Source organism: Triturus cristatus, chromosome 4_2 (assembly GCF_964204655.1).
Source record: "Triturus cristatus chromosome 4_2, aTriCri1.1, whole genome shotgun sequence".
Lineage (NCBI taxonomy): Eukaryota > Metazoa > Chordata > Amphibia > Caudata > Salamandridae > Triturus > Triturus cristatus.
The window spans coordinates 351,542,534-351,565,630 of record NC_140586.1 but is presented as its reverse complement, the minus strand read 5'-3'; the positions used below and the strand labels follow the sequence as shown (position 1 = coordinate 351,565,630).

General features: G+C 45.4%; 1 protein-coding gene across 1 annotated transcript in view; it reads left to right on the top strand.

Annotated features, from left to right (window-relative positions):
• The window catches only part of CACNA1E (calcium voltage-gated channel subunit alpha1 E), a 1,399,715-nt gene that overhangs the window by 838,091 nt on the left and 538,527 nt on the right, over positions 1-23,097 (top strand). Inside the window, exon 9 of the mRNA XM_085601759.1 lies at positions 21,327-21,380. Coding sequence (XP_085457885.1) covers positions 21,327-21,380 — 54 coding nt within the window. The remainder of the gene's footprint in view (positions 1-21,326; positions 21,381-23,097) is intronic.

The following is a 23,097-nucleotide window of genomic DNA, read 5'->3' as shown; positions in this document are numbered from 1 at the left end:
AGGTAGCCTTGCAAACCACGTCATATCAGTATCACATTGCACTGAATGGATGTAGCAAGCTAGTCAGATCCACTTTAACGTTTTTAAAGAAATATTCTTCCTAAATTATTTTATTAAAATTAAAGCCAAATGGTGATTATACAATAATATAGGGCTTATTTACAAGCCCATTGTGCCGCTAACGTGTCACTTTTTTTGACGCATTGGCGATGCAGTGTGCCTGTCCATATTTACAAGGCCACGTAAAGTCACCCTGAGTGGCTTTTGATGGCCCTGTAAATATGGTCCCCTTTAAAACATTTCTCTGCGGGAAAGGGGCGTTCCAGGGGTGTTGCTGTGGATGTTCTCACGCAACATCCATGGAACCTGATGCATTCCCAGAATTAGAAGGTTTTGTAAACCTAGGAACACTTGAGATTCCAACACCTCCCCAGTGGAGGCGTAAGGGAGGCGCAACAAGGAAAAATGCCTTCATTTCTCCTTGTTTTTTCCTTTTTCTGTGTGCTGCAAGAGGAAAGCACCTCTCATGATTATTTTTGTGCAAGAAGGTGTTCCTTCCTGCAAAAAATGAATCACCCCTACAATGGAGACACCCTTTATCCATGATGCAAGGATACCTGCAGTGGTGCAGGGCAGCTCAATGTGCACCAGCGCAAGGGGAAAGGACAGAAATACGTTGTATCTTGTCGATACGGCGGATTCCGGCCCTTTTCTTTGACGCAGGGCAGTGCAGCAGGAAGGCTTGCTGCACTGCTGTGCCTCAAAATATTGTAAATGAGGCCCTCTATGTCGAATACCTCAGCCTCAAAGTCACACATTTCCAGGTAATCCTGGAAGAGGTCATGAAATATTTCAAAGCTTCATAATCTTCATGCAGCGCCTTGGACTCTCTTCTTGCTTGTGCCATCCCGAACAGGTCTCGAACCCTAACTCTTCTCAGTCTTTCCCCCTCCTACACAGCGCCCCTATGCCACACCCCACTGTGATGCTGTGTTTCTTTCAGACCCCCTCTGCACTACTACCCACTCATTTTCCTCTTTGCGTCTCATAAACATGCCTCCATGTTTGTTTATCATCAGGTTTACTACTAAAATGTCCCCATGAGAAGCAATCCACTGCCCACTGCCCCCTGCCACATTACGCGGAAACATTATTTTGCCTTGCCAGCAATTCATAGAAGGGCTTGTGCCAAGATTATGCGCTTGATACCGGGACCACTGGATGGACTGCAGATACATATATTAGTGGCACAGGTAAATAAATCACTGCCTTCTGATACGCTGTGCCCTTTTGAAAAATGGCCAGGAAGAATAACATCAGGTTTGATTACACCGCCGGTATATAATATGAATCGTTTCCGCTCTAACTTCATACACCAACAAAGATGTGTCCCAGGCAATAAAGTGCTGTCAGAGTGCATGCCGACATGTGTCATGGTGCTGCCTTTTTATTCCAGAACACATCTAAAACATGAGAGTTGCTCAATTATTCAGGAGTTCTGATATTTTAATTTCCGCAACCATTTTCCAGGGGGCTGTTATGATATATCTCTCAGTGTCCCGCTAGATCCGGAGTGAACACCAATGTTCGGATCGGCCAGGGTGGCATTAGTGACCGGAGTTTGATGAGTGGGCAAGATGTTCACTGCACCCGATGCCAAGGCTATCAGCCACAGTGCTGGGGCAGATGAAGGGTATTGATGGTTGTTACGTTACTGGTCTTACAGACTCATTTGAATTAAGGAGGTTTAGGCATGCTGCCATGGTGTCCCAACATCTACTGCAAATTTTGGCATGTCTTTACCACTATTGCCCAACTCTCCGAATATGCAAAGCTCGCATTTCCATGGCAGTATTCAACTTTCCCATTTGCTGGAATTGATGGAAGAGCAAGGACTACTTGGATATTTTGAATTTGAAATGAATGCATCTCAGCCCCACTTTTTTCACTGTTGCCCATCCATGAGTATCAGTAGTTTAGCAGACCCTGCTCTTTCCTTCAATCTTCTAAACGAGCGGGCTGGAGGCGGAGCACGGCTGCTGGTTTATTTAACACTTATGCAGTCATGACAAGTTCCAGATTAACTATGGTGGGAAATACTGGGGCCAGAATTAACAACTGAGTTAACAGTGATAACGAGTCAAACTATCTGGATTAGGGCATAGCCTGCCAGAACCAGAATTACCAATCCTTTTACGGATGTCTTCCTCACTTCCAGGAAATGTATCACTAAATATCAGCTAGGAAGCCTCAGTCAGGTGGTGATGGGCGCGGGCATGGCCGCCATTTGCTATACCGAGTTGTGGTCAGGCTGGAAAGAGTGTTGTCTGTTCCCCAGTTGTGCTAAAGGGGGCAGAGAGATGCCGGACTTGGTTTCGGCCCTTGGCACCTGCCCCTCTCCAACTTTAGTTTTACTGGCTTCAGATCTGCTTTGAGGTCTGCACTTTTCCTGACACGCGAACCAAGAAAATACAAGCATATTGTTTTCATCCCCTTCTTCTCACCTGTCTTTAAACACTACAGTACTGAGTGCATTAAATAAAAGCACGTGAACATGTAAATTATGCTAACATGTTCATCTAAATTAGAACATTAGATTGTTGGGAACTCCATTGAAGACAGTGAAGTGTCTCAGGACCAATAATGGCTGGGAAGTTATGTTACCAAATGTATAAAGTACATTGCTGCCTAAGCAACAGGGTGTCCCAGCGCTGGTTCCAGGTCGCAAAAACAAGAGGGGAGACAGAGACTGAGGAATTATGCCGGAAATAGCCAGGTCTTTACTGCCTTTCTAAATGCCCATTGGTTCTGGACACTCCCAATCGTTCCTCTGAAGGGGGTTCCGACTTCCCGCACGTGCTCTTCTAACTCGAGGCACACATCCCAGATGTTGATGTGCGTAGCGCAGCATGCAGCAGGGGACGTAAGGAAGTAGTAGATTAAATAGAATAGGGGGCGCATGAGAATTAAGGATTCTGTGTGAGATGCACAGTGTTTTATAGTGGACTCTCTTCTCCATCGGAAACCAATGCAGCTTGCGAGTAGAGTTGGAGACTGAGCAGGATTTAGGAAGAGCAAATAGAGTTCTCACCGCAGCATTTTGCGCCCTCTGAAGATGACTGATCTCTGCTTTATTGGTGCCCAGGTACAGAGAGTTACAATAATCCAGTCTAGAGAGTATAGGGGACTGGGTGATAATCTGGCGTGTCTGTGCATCAAAGAACCAGAGCAGAGGCGTAAGTCCTTGTAAAAGCCCAAAACAGACACCAGCCACAGATTTCATCTGTGCCTGAAAAGTCAAACTACTATGTATCCAGACACCCAGATTTTTTACAGCTTCCTCACGCAAAGGAGGTGCCCCCAACGAGGCAGGCCACCAACAATCGCTCCAGATATGGGTGTCTCTTCCTAGAAGAAAGTTGTTTGATTTATTAGCATTCAGCTGCAGGCAGTTGGCCACCATCCAATCTGTGGTGGCCAACATATCCTCCTGGAACTTGAACAGGTTCTGGTTAGAGTTGTTGCAGAGGGAAATCACGAGCTGAGTGTCATCAGCATAAGAAACTAAACAGAGCCCTCTATCTTTAGCTTCCACCGCAAGAGGTTGAATATATGTTTTGAGAAGCTTTGGTCTCAAAGCCGATCCCTGCGGCACTCCATAACGTAGGGTGTGCACCTGGGAGCACTAGGGGGAGACCACTTGAAACGGTCTTTCAGACAGAAACAATGTAAACCAAGTTAGGGTGGCACATCCAATACTGATCTCCTGTAGGCGTAGCAACAGGATCTCATGCGATACTGTGTCACATGCAGCGCTTAAGTCGAGTAGGATCAAAGCTGAGGTGTTGCCCTCATCCAGGCAGGCCCCGCAAATATTTGGTAACCACCAGCAAGACAGATTCGGTGCTGTGGTGGAGTCTAAAGCCATTCTGCGAGGAGGCCAGGATTTCATTGGACTACACAAGTTTGAATAAAATAGTGTTGCTATGGGATTCAGTCATTTTTGCCACAAAGGGAAGAAGGGGAATGGGGAAGAAGTTTTTGGGCTTGGATACATCTAGAGTAATTTTTTTTAGCAGAGGGATAACCTTGGCGTGTTTCCACGGATAGGGTACCACTGCTGACGACAAGGACAAGTTAATCCGTTCACAGCAAATAGGTAAAAGCTGCGCATGAAATTTCGGGAACTGGTCAGGTTTAAGTGGGTCAGCTGGTGACCCAGATTTTATTTTATTGCAAAGCGCGCGCAATTCTACATGGGATAATAACAGGAAAAAGAGTAATGAGGGATCTGGAAAACTAATCAGTGCCTCAGGACTTACATTACCGGTAGTCGGGGGGAAATATTTGTAGATACTCTCAAACTTCCTAATAAAGAAGGTAGCCAAATCCTCACACTGAGTATTCGAGGTGATGGTAGGTTCACCTACCAGAGAGGGTTTCTAAGGTCATTTAGAAGGGAGAAGACACTTTTAGCCAGGTTGCTACTATTTTAAATTTTAAATGCAAAGTAGTCGGCCCTGGACTTTCAAATGAGTTTATGATAAGCCTTAATGGATGCATAATATTCTATCTTGAGAACAGGATCACAAAAACGTCTCCATGTACATTCCAGTACCAAGCAAGTTTTTTTTTTTACCTGGGTCAGAGTCTCATTAAACCACGCACTGGCCTGTGTTCTTATACTGTATGTATGTTTGGCAGGGATACACTTGTCGAGAGTATGCATGAGCCATTCATGGAAAAGGCTGTTTCCTAGTTCTATATCAGGGGGCAGTTGAGACATCTGAGTTAGAAGGAGATCACAAAAGGGATTTGCATCCAGCTGATGCCACGGGCGTTTCAAAATTGTTTTTCTCTTTTTACTTTAGTAAATTATACCCCAAGTCGGTGGACTGTTCTACAAGCCTTACAGCCCTTCTGTCTTAGTCTACACCGGTTGTTAAAGGACCACTCCCTCATTATATGCCTGAGCTTCATGGGCCTATAACTCAGGTTTAGTGCTTTTAACAACCAGGATAGCCCTCAGCAGCAGGCTATAGTATTTATCTCTGATGCTTTCTCTCTCTCTTTATGTCTTTTACACATTGCCCTTCACTGATGCCCTGTCTTGTCTGTTCACATCAGGGGTCTGCAACCTTTTGTGAGTAGTGACCCAAATTTATGGGTCAATAAAAATAGTGAGGAACACCCAGGATCTATTTGGAAATAAAATAGGCCCGGCCAGCAATAAATGTGAATTAGATAGCTAAAAGACACCTCCATGTTTGCAATATGAGGCAGTTTTGAACTTGTAAAAACACGCTGTATAAGTGTTTTGCAAGTATGGAAGACTGCAAAGATTTGAGCTTGCTATAGAAAATATTTATATGAGATGAATGACTCACCAGGCCCTAGATGTGTAACCGCCTAGAAATTTGTACAGAGATGTGGTCACAAAAGCATTTCTGAAGGTGTTGGAGGTGTTTTTTTATGTAGGCAGAGGCTTTTAGTTTTGCGGTGTCTGTATTTCATCTCTCTTGCAGTTTTAATGTTTCTCATGATAACTGGACAGCATGTGTTTTGGGTATATTTGGGGTTGAGTGTGAATTTTTGGAGCTGCACTAAGTTGGTGCCTGTGGTGTGACATAAGAGGGCATTTATGAGTTTTTGCCGTAGGGCAGCGCTGCTGGCCTTCCTGGTGCGCTCCCCTACGGCAAAAGAAAAGGGCAGGAATGTGCCGTATCTATTAGATACAGAACATTCCTGTACTTTTCTCCTGCGCTGGCGCACAATGGGCTACTGTACATGAACGCAGGCACCTTTGCACCATGGTGCAAGGTTGCCTGCGTTGCTGGGATGATTATTTTGTGCAGGAAGTGAAACCTTCCTGCACAAAAAAAATCAAAAGAGGCTAAAGATATTTCTCCTCGTTGTGCCTCCCAGGCATACGTTTTTGGCGCTGCTTCAGTTTCGATTTCTCGTAAATCTGGGGCAGTGTCAAAAAGCCATGGATATTGCTGGGAATGCCCCCAGCAACACCCATTCCACTCCCCTTTAATGCAGAAAACTGCATTAAAGGGAATGATATTTACAAGGCAGCATTAAGATAAAAAAGTGACTTAGTGCTGCCTGGTAAATATGGAGCAGGTTCCTGCGCCATTGGAGCATCACAAAAAGTGACACACTGCTGACGCGAGAGGCTTATAAATAAGCCCCATACGAATGTTTAGGGAGGCTGGCTTATATGACTGGCTTTGGCAATCAGTCAGATGCTGAGAAGCAGTGGGAAATCTAGGGCTTCTGTAGTCATGTTAGAATTCTTGACCAGCCTCAGATCACAGAAGATCCATGGACAGTGCTTGCTGTAAGCCATAGCTAGGGCCTACTCCATGCTTCATTGTGAAGGGTTTCCTGGACACTTCTTCCACTCTTTGGTACTGTTGCCCAAATCGTAAAGCAGAAGCACTGGCCTTAGTTTGGCTCTATGTTAATCGCAGATGATCATTCAGAACTCCTTAATATACTGCTAGTAGAATGGCGTCATTTATTCTGACTAGCCATTGGACATGTAGGAATGGAGAAATGTGCATAGTTATTGAGGACTGTAGGTGAGCTTTGGGGGTTGGTAAATCCTCACATCCCAAGGATTAGGCATGAGAATGCTCAAAGGTGTTGTGAATATAAATACTAGATCATTCAGTAAAAGGACGATTCTTTAGGACTTGCAAAGTCACAAATGAAGCTACTTCTACACAGTTAATGAAGAAAGATATGTCCAAATATGGAGAGTTATGCTTTTTAAGATAGTACAACATATTGTGTTGTGTATGAATTTGTCTAATGCGACCCCTGAATTATTTACTCTTATGGTTTTTCTTTTTTTGTGTCATCATTTTATATTGGTTATCAAAACACAGTTGTACAACATGAGTACAGTGTAGCAAAGGAGAGAATATACAACATAATCAGTACAGCAATTGAGAGGTGGGGCTTGAAGGATCTGGGAGAGATAAAGGGGAAAGGAGGGAGAAATGGGAGAGAACATATCAGCAGCAGAAACAGTATATTTAGCCAGGCAACTTGGGGCCGAACCCCATACAATGGATGCCAGATAGTGAACATCACACATTTCCCCTGTCAGCAGTGAAGGTGAAGACTGTAGGCCATGGGTCCCCGCGATGAGGGGGGGAGGGAAAGCGAGTCTGGAAAAATCCTCCATGCAGCAGAGGGAGCAAAAGGGATGGGGGGACGAAAGTCTGTCGCCCATGCCGTGGTGTGGGGGGGATTGTGTATGTAACAGTGAGCAGCTGAAGAGGAAGCAGGGCGCACTGTGGGTGACAGAGGGGTTCTTTGGGTAGGTCTGGGGGGTTCCAGATACCACCAGAGAGACAAGACCACAGGTGTCCCCGGGGTGGGGTGGTCAGTATGTGCAGTTACGAGGGTATGTAGGCAGCGGCCCAAGCTGGGGAGGGGGAGTGGTCCTGCCTACATGTCTGGTGGGGTATGGTGATGGGGGTCGGTGAAAGAACAGCTCTAGAGGGGTAGCAGGAAAAGGGAGAGGAGGGTGGAGGGGGAAAAGAAGGAAGGAAGGGGAAGAAGGATGTAAGTGAGTGTGGGGGAAGGGAGAGGGGGATGGGGTGATTCGGGGGTAGTGAAGGCAGGACGGCTTCTGCAGGGAGGGAAATGGGGCCTCAATGCCCCATGTGTGTCACAATTGTGACACTCAGGCCGCTGGCTGCGGAGGAGGGCACTAGGGAGCAATGGCCCGGCTATCCGATGGGTTGCACATGGCATTATGTATGGGCAGCGATGGGGGAGGGGGAAGGATGGCAAAGATAGGACCCCCTTAAGGAGGATCATGCAGGATGGGGGCTCAAGTCTGAATGAATACCTCCTCTTGGTCCTGCATGCCGTAGATAACAAGCTTGTGTGACGCTGTCTGGATCATCGCTACCATCCAGTCCTCCTGTGAGGGGGTATGGATGACCTCCACTGGCTGAGGATGCAGAGCTTGGCCGAGGACAGCACCATGTGGAGAAGGCGGCGTTGTGGGCGAGAGAGATCCGGGGAGTCTCTAGTGTCATGCAAGAGTATAATGGGGCGAGGGGGAGGTGGAGAGGTATGGACGCTCCCAAGGTGTCTCCAACATAGGACCGGAAGGGTCAGATAAAAGGGCAGTCACAGTGAATGTAGGTGTGGTTGCAGCAGGTACCCGGGCATCTCCAACACTTCGAGTGGGTTAGGAGGCTGGCCCTCTGCAGGTTTGTCGGGGTCCAGTACCTCTCGCGGAGTGTCTTAAAAAGGCAGAATTTCAACCGGGCTCCCTGAGTTCCTCTGTCCAAGGCTTCCAGCACATCAGCCCATTCCTCCTCTTCATTAGAGATCTGCAGATGGTCCTGCCACTTAGTACAGAGGCAGTGTCAGAGGGGTTGGGAGAAGAGGTGGCTCATGACGGTGCTGTAGAACCCCAACATCACTCTGCTATACCAGCCCCACATGGACAGATATCCCACTACTGGCGAGGGCTGCAGAGATCAAGGGTAAGGACTGAGACAGCACCACAGACAGTGCTGTAATTGCAGGTACTGCCAGGCCTGTTGTGGGTGTAAACCAAGTTCCTCCCTTAAACAGTTCAAAGGTTTCATGTAGCCATCCATCAGCACCTCTTCCAGAGTCTGTGTGCCCGCTTCTATCCACCTTGGCCAGCGGAGGGTTTGGGCGTTGACGCGGATGCTATCATTGCCCCATATCTGCACCTTGATGTGCAATCGGTGGTCCATGCCTAGTAGGCATGGGCGCAGCGCCAAGCTTTCTGAGTGGCCTGTATGACAGGGTGTGGGGGAAGCAATTGGGGGTGTGAGGCTCTACAGAGAGGACCAAGGCTGTCGCCGCATTAAAGGAGCGAGCATTCCGTGGTGACCCCCAGTGGGAGGTCCAGGGTGCTCGGGAGCAGATAGGCAAGCTGGGAGAGATGTAAGGCCAAAAAATAGTACTCCACAGATGGGAAACTCAGGCCACCGCAGGAGCATGATGCTATAATTTTGGAGGCGGTCAAGCGGGGATGGGTAGAGCCCACACAAGGGCCGGGATCCAGGAATCGATGAGGAGGAGGGTGGCTAGAGGCACCACAGCAGGTAGCATACACAACACATAAGTAAAGCGCAGCAGTGTGTCCATCCTTACTTCTTGTACTCTGCCCCACATGGAAAATCCTAGAAGGGACATTTAGTCAAAGTCTGTTTTCATCTGAGCAATCAGGGGTGTCAGGGTGTCCATGACCCTCCCGTCCAGACCTCTGTTGACCAGGATCCCCAAGTATCTGAGCCGTGAGGTTTTTCATCCGAAGGGATAACCATGAATTGCCGCCTTCTTGGTGCCTAAGGAGAGTGGGATGGCCTTGCTTTTCTTCCAGTTCACTTTAATACCAGACAGGGCCGCAAAGTCGTCAATGACTTCCATTAATGCCGGCAGGGAGTGGTGGAGATCAGTAAGGGTGAGCAGAATGTCATCAGCATATAGGTACACCTTGGAGAGGCCTCCCGCGATGGGTATTCCCGTTATGAAGGGTGAATCATAGATGGCAGAGGCTAGGGGCTCCATGACCAGAAGGAACAAGATGGGGGAGAGCGGGAAGCCCTGATGGGTGCTCCTCCGAATCTGGAAGGTATCCGAGAGGAACTCTCCGTAGTTGACCTGGGCCATCGGGCAGTCATAAAGTAGACGCACCTTGGAGATAAATTGATTTCCCAGGTAGGAGCATGTTCATGGTGGTGAAGAGGTACTCCCAGTCAATGCAGTTGAAAGCCTTTTCGGCGACTAGGGAGCGAGCCACCGCATATTCTGGTAGGTCCTTAGCGGTTCAGAGGGTGTGGGCCAGGGTGCGGAGATGATTACTGGAAGAGCGGCCGGAACAAGGCCAACCTGTGAGTGGTGGATAATGGAGGGCATGACCTTGCTCAGTCCTGCTGCCAATATGCTGGCAAGGATTTTAATATCGCCATTTAAGAGGGACATGGGGCGGTAACTGCTGCCCAGCATGGGTCTTTCCCTGGTTTGGGTAGGACCACGATCACTGCCCTGTTAGATAGGGGTCCCAAGGAAGCCGTCCATTCCTCCTGAAAGGCTGCATGTAGGGTATCCACTACCTTCTCTCTAGACCGTTTGTAGAATTCTGCGGGGAATCCATCCTCTCCTGGGGCCTTGTGGTAGGGAAACTTAGAGATGACCGCTGCAATCTCCTCCCTGCTGATTTCCCCCACTAAGAGCTCCCTTCTCTTGTCTGTCAGTCGTGGGAGGTCAACCCCCTCAAGAAACATGGACACCCGGTCCACGCTTTGCTGGTGTCTCCGGGCTGTAGAGGGTTTTGTAGAATGACGCAAACTCATGTCCTGAGGTCGAGTGAGCGTCTCACCATCTGATGATTGGATAGAAGGGATGACCATTGAAGCCTTCCTTTGTCTCAGCTGGGCCACCAGCAAGCAGCCCACCTTCTCCCCCTATTCATAACCCTTATGGTATTTCAAGTATTTTTGACTACAGGACCATAGACTCAGGGGGAATAGTTTAGGTTGAGACACCCCTAAATAATGCATTGTTGGCTTGCTAGTTGGGGGTGTGAGCCCTAAGTCGGGTCACTTATGTCCTTGTTGGTTTTTCTTGGTCTCATTTTACTAAGAGGTTTTAACTTCTTCCTTTTTATTGGATCAGGAACTTAAATATACAGCGTAATCTTCTTTGCAAGGGTGAAAATGTATTACTTTTAGAATTCACAAACATTGGCAGCAGTAAGCTTGGAATGCTGTGACAGTGTGAGTTTTCCAGGCATTTTACTGCCACTCAGAAACCCAAAAGATGATGAGATAAATGTTTGCATATAGTCTAAACACTGGCAATTGCACGGAGTAGCATTCCATCCCATTGTTTTTTGCTCACTGTTCCAGTTTAGACAGAGAATCAACTACTGTAAATGACTACTGACCGTGCTCCTCATGGTTAAAGTCCATTCTGAACCTTGCTCATCTCACCCATTCAACTTGAAGCCCACTATGTTTTTAGTTGGGAAATTTGAGATTCACCCCCTCCCCCCAAATCTCACTGACTAAGCTACGCCCTTGATTGGCAATATATTTGGGCTTTCAAATCGTGTGGGTAGCTTTAACCCTTAGCAACCCAGTGCTTTATCTTCCTTCTGAAATGCCACCAGCAGAGCTGAATGTGCTTCCTCTATTGCAATGCAAGATGAGTGTGCATTGGTCACATTAATAACAAGGTCTCTGAACACCATTGAATATGTCAAGGAAGAAGTGTAGGGTTCCAACCTTTTCCACTCCCCCAGCTCCTAAAATATTACTAGTAACAATGATCATACCTCAGAGAACAATGATCATTCCTCAGAGGACAGATGAGACACTGTGCAGATAGGAAAGTCATAACTCAGTGGTCAGTATCCGATGAAGGTTCCACTCCAAAGACTGAAAGTTCAGTTACCTTGTTGGAAAAATAACCAAGCACACATTGCAAAATGCCAGCAATAAGCAGTATTTGAAGATGGGGTCGAGAGGCTGGAGAACCTGGAAAGATGGAGAACCTGCAAAATATATACTGACTGAGCCTGAAGAAGGGAATGAGCAAAGAAAAGGAGCTGTTGAGGACCTCTTCTCAGGAAATTTAATTGAAAAGGGGCATATTGAGTTCAAAACAATTTGACTTTCCTTTAGAGGATCAAAATTCCGCTTGGAGTGTTTCTGTATAGTCCTGAAAACATTGTGCTCTGATATTTTTTTTTTTAAATATTTTTATTAAATTTCAAATAAGAGCATCAAATGCAGCTTCAATAACAAAGCAGCTTATTCAGCAAATTATAGTTCACGCTGCTCCCTCTCAAACTCTCTCCCCTCCTCCCACCCTCCCCATCCACCGGTGCGCCTTAAGGTATATACAGTATAATCAATTACAGAATTCCCGGAGCAGTTTAACAACATTATTTAGCAGGGACAGTACTGTACTGGAGGCTCTGAGATCATACACAATAACTGCCGCTATTAGCCTATGGCTAGTCGGTCAATCTATTCAAGTGTGGGAACTGGGACCCCCTGTCCCTCTTCTAGCGAGCCCTCATCTGAGTCTGTGTCCGGTGTTGCAACTAAGGCCTCCCATGCCCTCGCTGTCTCATACGCTTTGTCATTATTCATACATGAGGCTTGTTGCAATCTAAGTATGCCTTCACTCCGTGCCCATTTGAGCAATTCTGCCCGCCATCTTCCCACCTTAGGTCCCTGGCGTGATTTCCAATGCATAGTAAGCTCCCATTTAGCCAATATCAGCCCCAAGTCTAAGAATTTGCTAGTTACTTTCGTTCTGGCAGTATGCGGAAACCAATGAAGTAGGCAAGTACCCGGTTCTAGTGCTAATGTCGTATAAGTAATAGTATTCAAGAGGTCCAACACCTCCTCCCAATAGGTTCCCAACTCCGTGCACCCCCACATCATATGCAGGAAGTCCACTCCCTCTAGAGCACAGAGCGGACACTGAGCCGCCGCCGCCACCTCGAAATACTGACTAAGCTTTGCTGGTGTTAGATACGCTCTATGCAGGATATAAAACTGTATCAATTGAAACCAGGCATTTCTCGTACTTTTCCATGCCCTCTTAACCAGTTGAGCCCATGTCTTCTCAGGGATTTCCCTGCCAAGATCCGCTTCCCATTTCCCCTGCAGCGCTCGCAATGGGTCCAAATTCTCTGTCGGCATTCGCCGGTATAAGCACGTTATAGCCTTAAATGTCCCCGCGGCCATTACTACATATTGGCATGCCATTGAAGTTCGTGGTTCCGACAAACCCGCCCTCAAATAGCGTTGGATTGCGGCAATAAGCGCTGATAAAACACTGTGCTCTGATGGCCTGAGGGAAAGCTTCTGAAATCTTTCTCCATCAAAAAAGTGATAGAAAGCCCCAAAGCGAAGGTGGTCATATCATTCTATTTCCTGACCTTAGTCAAAACAAATTTGTCAGGAGAAGTCAAATATTAGAAGTCCGAAAAGTCTTTTTGTGGGAAGGTAGGTGAGCTCTAGCTGTCTACCCAGGAAAGTTGAAAGGTATTGTTGGGTGTAAGATCTTGGTCTTTGCCAATGTCAATGCTGTGTTTCCAGAGGACCGAATGGTAGGAATGCTTTCGGTGAACATGGTTGAAAACTGAATTATTTTTTCTCGTGGACCTGATTCTTTAGAGTGCATATGATTGAGGATGGACGTGAGGTCTTTCCTAAGCCAGAAGCCCCTGTATTATATTGTAAAGGCAGGCTTCCAAGTCATCACCATCTACTGTTAGGAGGGAAGGGCTGTTAACAGCGAGTTGTCTTGTGTTGAAAGTGGAAACTACAATTCCTGCACACCCCTCCAGTTCGACAGATTAATTTCGTGCCTTTCATATACTGTTCTACATTACGTTTAGTGTTCAGAATTGACGGTGTGTTATGTTTGCACATTCCAACAACGCATGTTTGAAATCACCAATACATATTTTTTTTATACTATCTGCATATAATGACACAAAATTGAGTTGTTGATATGGTGAATAAATTTGGTAAATTATGCCTTTATTTATCAAGTATACCGTATCAGTTCCTATATGTCTGACGAAATGGTTGTGGTATTCAGTGTTCCTGTGCACTAAGGTATTTAATTATTTGTGTAGTGAAAGCCTGTGTACGTTCCATGGCACCATAGCTCAGGACGCTTCAGTGCCTTTGCTATTTTTCTGCTTCTCTCAACGTGTTGCTCTTTTATGTGACAGCACCCGTGGCCCTGCGCCTCTGTGGCATCTCTCTCTCCCTTCTGCCTCTTGTCTTGTCCATTTCTTCCCTCCCCTTGCTTGCTTAGTGAGGCGTTTTTATGCTCCGTCGTGTAATTAGATGTTACTGGGCAAGTGGAAAGAGCGCTGCTGGACACACTGACACTGAAAAGGTCTGTTTTCGGGGATGCGGAATGTGCAGTGCTTAATTTGAGGTGGTGATTTCCCGTGCTCGGCACCAGCACTTAATTTTCAATACCGGCACTTATGACAGTTTGCTACATGGTGGCACTGCCTAATGTGGAGATCAGCACAACAGCAGCTCAGTATGTTTATAATATCCATTACATTGACTAATTCCTGCCATTCTTATAGCTTTGGGGGCCTGGAATAGTCTGAATCGTTACACTTGAAGGAGTGTGATGGTTAGTAGTTGTGTTGATTCTGTCATTGGCAGCGCTGGCAGGGGCAAAGTGTGGTGCACGCTGCAATGGCTCCCTGGTGATGGCCCTTGCACATATGTTATTTACAAATTAAGCACTGGAATGTGTGAATATTGGTTATTGGACAGATGGAATCTGGCAATATCTGTTCGTGGTTTCCCAGACGAGATTGTTCCCCAAGTCCCGTGTGATTTTTCAGGGCTTGGCTCGTGCTGCAACATTTATGTATGCATTTTAAAGGAAGCCTCCTCTAGGTATGAATCAGGAGGGATCTAACACAGCTAATAACAACAGATGGCGTCAGACGTTTAGAGTTTGCTGACCCGGGCCCACAAACGCCTGTGTATGTCTTCGCAGGTGAAGTTGTCTAAATCCTTTCACATTTCGATCAAGTGCGGGTGCAAAGTGCTTATAGTTGTAATCTTTGTCACCCTATGGGACAGATTTACAAGCCCCTTGCGTCATTTTTGTGCCGCTGTTGCGTCACTTTTCGTGACACAGCAGCAGCGTAAAAATGCAGCCCATTTACAACGTGACGCATCTCGGGAGATGCGTCAGGTTGTAAAGCCCTCCGTGACATTATACCTGCACCAGGTATAATGTATGCAGGCTGTGCGTTCCAATGCAAAAAAGCCTCGTAGAAGTGACGCAGTGAAATCTACAGAATTTCACTGCACCACTTCTAGGACGCCACTGCAGGCGTAAGGAGTGACGCAGCACAGTGATGATAGGCCTCCCCTGCATTGCTGGAGCTGCGTCACGCTTGCGACACCCCTCCAGCAATGCGTGACTTTTGCGTCAACAGATGCGTCAGAAATTCTGAGGCATCTGTCAATCCTTGCGCCATGGTGCGCCGTATGGCGCAGGGAAAGTGACGCATCTTTATAGATGATGCGTCCCTTTCTTGTAAATCTGCCCCTATGTGTTTACAGTCCACGAGGAGACACTGGACTCATCCTGTGAAGTAGTTTTGAAATCATTTCAAGGGATGACCGACTGGAACGGCACAATGTACTTCCCTTAGAGATGTTCACGCGCCTGCAGCAAGTATTAAGGAACACCACATTTCTGTACACATTCCAAAAGTCACTTTTTTAGGGCAGAATGTTTCTTAGTTGGCTGCTGCTCGATTCTTTTGCCAGTCACCTCTCTCCACCACCATTTCTCATAAATCCTGGTTGTTAAATATAGACCTAAGATCATATTCATAAGTTGCTCACTATTATGCAGTCTCTTCCTCCACGAAGCAGACTGCAGCCGGGGCTGTCTTTGTACAGACCATCTGATCATTTTCTTGAATATCCTCGTATGTGAAGGCTGCTCGCGCTGATTGAGCACCAGTTCTTCAGTGCCTAGCAGTGCTTAGGTGGTGATTGACAGTTTTGCAGTTTCCTGTCTCTGCAGATTTTTTTATCTCTGAAATATCATAGACACAGGTTAAGATCACAGAATCTGTATTTCACATCGTGTTGCAGAGCCGGCTGGTGCCAATAATTCAGCAGGTGTCACACAAAAAACCAGACTAGGCTTGACAAGAAACAGTACATAAATTACACCCTGTACACAACCACGTTTGTTCCCTTTCCCCCTACACTGTTTCCAGTGGCTACACAAGTTCAAATGTTGCAGCAAAATCAAAAAGCCTTTGAGTTTTAAGAACGGCAGCCAGGGCAAGAAGAAAACGTCAAACACTCATACTCGTGGCGGCTGTTTTTTCCTGCTTTAGTGTTCAGCTTGCCAATCCAGAGAAAAAGGAAATTAAAGGATAACCAAATTTACCCCAGACAGTTCCGGAGTTTGGGGAACAGGCTGATTTCTAACTCTCTTCAGATCATGGCTTATTTGGAGCCCTTCAGCTGGACCGGTGCAGCAAAGCAAAATAAGGCAAGGTCAGGAAATGAACCCTCATCTTCCAAACAAAGGTACTAGTGTGGACGTAGAAGATGAAATCTAGGTGGAGGGACAGTGAAGATAAACCAGGGGTGGTACTGAAGTCATTTATCAACCATCACTCAGTTCTGGCTGGGAGTTCGTCGTCCAGCGGGGAGAGGGAACCAGCTCTGGTGCCAGTGATCGTGTATTTCGAAACATTTAAAGTAGAGTATTTTCAATAACGACTCAAATTGTGGAGCGATTGGTCTCTTTAGCCCCACACAGTGCAGTCCAGCGATGATAGTGGTGCTGGGGACTTCGGGCGGTCCCACGGCACCACCCATGCTTACCAGTGATGCTCTCAGTTACACTGACTGAAGCTCTGCCATGAGCAGTGAGAGGTGGCACCAGGAGCTCAGCCTAGTGGTGTCAGGGAGCACACACAGGGGTGTTATGTGTACAGCTAATAAGTCTATGATGCTATCTGATGGTCGCATTTTATTCATATATGTGTGTACGTTGTATTTGTATAGCAGAACCCTAGCGAAAAAGGCTGCAGAGCACTGTACAGCTTCAAAGGAAACCATAGAGTAAGCGAAGGATCCGCGAGGTGGCTGGTTATTGGACTTGTAATGCACTGTGATAAAGTTTTCTTTAAAGAGATCTGTCCTGAACTCTATACTAAACTGGACCACCTTAGGGCAGTCCTTAGGGATATCGGGATATCGCTCCTGATCGCGGATGCATAAATGGAAAAGACCTGCTGCTTTTGTTTCCATTTTTAATCTTCTTAGATTCCAGCCTGATGGGGGTCTGGCGGGACATGTGCCGGGGGTCCCCAGATATGGTGAACTTGTCCGCAAGATAAGTGGGGGTGCTGCTCATGACGCTTTGTACATAATGCTGCAGGTTTTGAAGATGGTGCAGGCGGACAACGGGAGCAAATATAGTTTCATCAGGCTGAGGATGATCTGATCATATTTCTTCTGGTCCTGGATGAGACGTGCTGTGGCATGTAAGATGCCCTTAAAGGGGACTATGGAGTGTAAGAAGCAGAGGCGTAGGGCATTGCCACCATCCATATGCAAGGGTATAAGGGCATGAACAGCAGTTCTGAAGTTGCTTTCTGGAAGAAACATATTGACTTTCTGTAGAAGAGATAGCTGGTACCAGGATGTAATTGTGTTGCTTGGCAATGTATTACTCGAGGGTGGGGTTGGTGTCCAAGGTGAATCAGAGTGTCTTTGCATTTGGTGAAAGTTGGGGTTCGAAGCTATCAAGATTCAGATCATGGATCAAGGTTTGTAATATTTCTTGCATCTTGGTCTTGGCGAATAACTGGAAATTTGTCTTGGTTAAGTTGGGCTCCAGGTGGGTGCTTGACTTCCAGGTCTGGTAGGGACACAGACAGTGTTTGAGGTGTTGAATGTTTGGATTAGGTGCAGGCAGTGTTTGAGGCATTGGGTTGATGCTGTGCTAATGCCCTTGGCATCGTCTTCAATGCTACCAACCACCCCAAAGCTGCATATTCACAACAAATGTAATTATATTATATAGAATTCCCCGATATAAGACAACTTTTATCCCTTTTTCAGAAGAATTCATACATCTATTTGTAGACATAAGGTAAGAGCCTACTTCTCTGCCTTCTGTTTCCCACAAAGCTTTTTTTTAAATGTAAGCCAATGGTAGTAGGTCGCCTGGTTATTCATGTGGCTAATGCTAGAGTGAAACCAAATGCTCTTAGAACTCTGCCTCTTGAAACAGAATGAAGAAGGTCTCTGCCTCCAGTTCTTTGGCTCCAAGGTCTATGAATGTGGCCAAAAACAAGTGCACATTTTAGTAGTGGTGATAGACACTTCCCTGTTGAAGAAATTTGCGCATGTATACAATATCTACCACATACAAGGAACCCTTCGTTCTGTAATTTATACACCACACTGCTGTGTGGTCAGGCAGTTCAATTCTATCGCTGAAACTTCTCATGGCGTCCTGTATTCAACGGATACCTCAGACACATGTGTGTTGTAACAGTTTGCGTGTTAATTGTATTTCTATTACAATAAAATCCGCTGTACATATCCGCGTTGTTTTTATTTTCAATAATAAAACTCTATAGTTTCCCATTAACATTCTTGAGTTCATGTTTTAATTAAATGTTTTATCTTCTAAAAGGAAAGACGGATGTTTTATTTGAAACATAACTGAGATAAATAATTTTCAAAGACTTACTTTTACAACTCATATTTCCGAAGTAAATGCATGCGTTTAAAATGAATATGACATGTAAAATGTGTTGTAAAAGTAAGTAGTTTAAAATGATGCAATGTAAATGTAACACACTGGATGTGCAGAATGACAAGCTGTTAAAGGGCCAGGACTTTGTTTCCAGAGTGTCATGGACATAGGGTGGTGGATGTCTATGGCAGTATGGGAATACTTCTCGAGGAACTGAATGTGAGTTGTCTATGGAAAGCGAAAGACAACAGAAAATTGATTTGGTGAACCTGGGGGTATTCAGTTAGATGCGGACGGCAAATCTAGGAGGCAGACAAGTACTACAGCGTGTCAACACGTGGGGGGAGTTAAGTCCTTCAGTTTGAACAACGAACCAATGATTCTCTGCCAATACTCATTATATGGGACATCTATGTTCAGGCTGCTCATTTTGCAGTGGAAAGCAATGTCCTGGAGTATGTGCTACTCCATTTTAGATCATCTTCACGTGATTGGAGTCTTCGTTTGGAAGCCTGTGAACTGCGACTGTTCGCAGGTGGAATTTTTGAAACTCACAGAACGAGAAGTGCTGGAAGTTCTTGAATTGCCAATGATGGATGCTTCAAGAGATGCAATGCTGGACATGCGTGAGCATCTCCTGAAACAATGAGGACATTGCCTTTCTCAAGGGTTGCTCAGTATTAGTGTCGATGACAATTGAAAGACGAAGAGGAGTCTGTATAGCTGTTGGCCTTTGGGATTCTGTAGCAGGTGCACTCAGAAACATCTTGATCCACCCACAGCTTCCTTCTCTGAAATCTCACAATTTGCCATGTAATGTGTGCCAACACCAGCTGTTATCTGTTTTGTCGAACCTGATTATTGATGTGTATTTTAGATCCAAGTGGTTAAATCACTGCTCAGGGGAACCTCAAATTGGCGATGACTCTGTTGTTGAACTTATCTTTAAAGCCCTTAAGTAATTGTAAAGTAAACTGCCTTACGATTAAAACTGTTTTCCTAGTGTCAATATATTTACCATGAGATCGAGTGAGTTCCATGATGCATTTACCATATTTTCAAAAGACAAAGAGACTTTGAGTGAGAAGCTGTCCTTCCTTTCTGTGGTGGCGCGGTAAGGTAAATTAAACAACCCTATGTGCTTTCCAGCCCTCTTCCTCCAACTGAATCTATCTAAGAAAGAAAAGAGGCTCCACAGATTAGACTTAAAGTGTCACTTAAGCAATACATCTCCAAATCTGATGACTAAAGGATGGGCGCACAACTTTTGTTGCCTATGTCAGTGCTTTCAAGGGTGGGACGCTCATGAAGAGACAATTTCTAAATAGACCATGCAGTGTATATGCAGATGTATGGCTTTATCGATATAGTACAAATCTAGCTGTAAAATACCAGAGAGCTGTACAATAAAAGGGGGCGCAGCACAAAGCAATGGCAAGTAAGACTTGTTTGAAATGGGATGGTCGTTTTATTGGTGTAAATGTGGGTAAGTTATTAAAGTAGTTTTTTGGACGCCTTATTCCTTGAAGATGAAAATCTTCCGTTTCTTTCGGAAGTGGAGTGAAGATGTTAGTTGACCCTTGTTGGGAACAAGTTCCAGATAGTTGGTACATGCAAGTTGCCTGGTAATTTTCTCCTTGCATTCCTTTGGTTCAAGACTGGTGATGGAGGTGGCTGCATGTTTTGCATTCATCACTAGTGACCTTGAGCTTGTCTACAATGTGGATGGTGTGTTGAAGTTGACTGCCTTCAATACGACACAGCAGATCCTAACTTCAGCAAAGAGGAGCCAATGTAGTTCCCTGATTTTGGGAGTGACCTGCTCATGCAATGTCAGTCCCTTGAAAAGTCTTACTGCTGAAGAGAAGATGCTCTTTAGTGGTATGAGGTGGACGTCTGGGATGCCGGAAAGTACAATGTTGCCATCAACTAGGTGTAACAGGACGAGGGCCTACACAGCAATTGTGAAGTAATATTTTAGGAAGCCTGCTGTTTGAATACAGAGAAGAGCTGGAGCCAGACTATCAATGTCTTCTTAGCGATGTTGGTCTTGAAACAGAGGTGACTTTTGATGTGGTTTATGTGGAAATTGGTGCAGTTGGGGGCTAGATCCATCGTGTTTCAGAGTTAAGAGTCCAATGGGATTAAGGTTGTTGACAGGATAACAGATGATGGGTAAACAGTGAAGAAAATCCACGTAGGCCACTTTCAAACCCCAAAAGCCACTCCAAGCACAATAAGTTTAAACAGGTTGAACAACAGAGTAAGAGCCAAGTTGGGAAATATTCCATTAGGAAGTGTTCAAGCTTCGGCGCGAAAGATTGCTGATAAAAGGAGTCCATTCTGAGGAAAATGAGAATGTGTCTTGAGCTGTGTTCCTTTTGTTGCAGCCATTGTGGATTATCCACCTATTTTCAGATGATCACTCAGAGGTAAAGAAAGAAAGAGGTAATGACAAACAGGTCTGGGTTATGTTCCTTTTATCAGCTCCCAGCAAATGGAACTTGGAGCACAGAAATCCCAATGAGCAGTTAGACTGGAAGTGGGATCTTAAAGATCACTGCACAAAAGAGAGAGAGCTCGAGGTCATGGTATCCAAGGACCTTGCATTGACAAATGATGTGGAATGGCTCCTGGAAAAGCAAGATGACTATCAAGATAGACAGAGGTATATGCATTGCATGTGAAGCCTCATCTGAGACATGGGTCCATTTATGGTGGGAAGTCTACAATAGTTTAAAGAAGAATGGTGAGGTTGTATAATCTAACCATAAATGTGGTAAGAAGGTTAATCAAATATTCCCCTGGATAGTCCTTCCATCCTCACTTCTGAAAAACAACTTTCTGGATGTTCACCCTGTAATAACCAGCAGACAAACTATCCAAATTTGCCATCTTAATTTTCAGTGCTTGTTAAGTAGCCATTGCGGACAGTAAATGATTGCAGTTTTGAGACTAACAACTGCTGTTTCACTGTATTTCTAATATTTTCTTTCTTGCAGAGGAAGTGATGCTGGCAGAAGAAAATAAGAACGCAGGTACTTCAGCCTTGGAAGGTAAGATATGGACAGAAACGTATGAGACCCAGACTACTCACGTGCGCCACTCTATCATCATAGTCTATGATGAGTGGGGGATATTTCAGACTACTCCCTCGCCAAGTTGCAGATTCTCTTTATCACTGCTTTATACATTTGTCCCTGGTCCTCACCTGTAATCCTTCCTCTAGATTGTCAACCCTTACTCTATAATATAGAGGTCTTCAATCTGTGGGGCGCGACCCCCAGGGGGGTCCTTGAAGCCCTGGCAAGGGGGTCAAGCATTCCCCAGCTTCAATTGTCCCTGCAATTCAAAACGTGTGCTTTCCTTTTGAAAAAAGACAGACTCCTGGGATGGCTAATTTAGATCGGTATCAGCTACTTGCCTGAATGAAAAGCAAATGTGCCTCATCAGTTAATCTGCAAGTGTAAAGGATGCTTGGGAGCGGTTCTGGCTTTAAGATTTGGTTTTTGAGAGGAAGTGCAAAGTGTTAACAACTGGGCTGGGAAGTGCTTGCTTTTAATTTTAACTGCATTTAATACCCCTAAAGAGGTGTTCAAGGGACAGCTATGGAAAAAAGTTTGCATTACATACACTCTGGTATTACTAAAATCTACATTTTGGAAGCACCATTTTATCATAAAACTATTTGCACCTTTTGCAGCATTCTTACACTATGTGTAATGTAAGTATAAAATAATGACTTACATATTCACAGTGCTTTCTGTCACACACTATGACCTTGTAGCACTAAAAATGCACATCACTATCCTCCACTGAACCAACCAAGATGTAATTATGTGGCTCTCTGGTTACACACAGATCTCTGCAGTGCATTAACTAATAGAGGTTTCATAATGTACTACAGTGCATTTCCCACTGAGTGACCACTTTTGAATGTATTCTTCATTTACGCTGCACATTATTTTTTATTTAGATACCTGATGGTGAAAAACCTCAAAAAATGTACAGAGAGTTTCATTTCTGAAAATTGTTGCATCGCTGTGACAAGACAATGATGCAGCAGTTTTCACTGCGCCTTTCTTGTGACAATGGATGCGCCGCATTTAATGTATGGCGCACAATGTCGCAAGGAATTACAGATATGTCAGTATTTCTGACGTATCTATTCGGGCAAAAGTGACGCATTGCAGGGGTGTGTCTGAAAATAGACGCAACTCCAGCAATGTGTCCTTTCACATAGGGCAAGCCCCATGCGGAATCGCCTGTGTCAGTCTCATGCTTGCTGTGAGCCAGGTGTAAGATATTGACACAGTAGCGTCTCCTAGAAGTGTCATAGCGAAATCTCATAGATTTCACTGCGCTACTTCTACAACCCTTTAATTTGGGGGAATGCCCACCCTGCATACATTATACCTGACACAGGTATAATGTAGCGCAGGCCTTTACAAAGTGACACATCTGCTTAGATACATCACCTTGTAAATATGACACAAAAAGTGACGCAATGGTGGCGTAAAAGTGTGGCAGGCCTTCATAAGTAAGGCCCAGATTATGTTGGGGCTTATTTATGAGAGGCTTGCATCGCCAGAGCATCACATTTTTTGACCCTCTGGTGGCGCAAGCCTCTCAACCATACCTATGAGGCGGTGCAAAGTCACCCTTCATAGCTTTGCATGGCCTCATAGATATGGAGTAAGACATTGCAGCGCAAGTCACTGCGTTGCCTTAGTCTGCGTCAAGGAGGTGTTCCATGGGCTTTGTGTGGGGTTC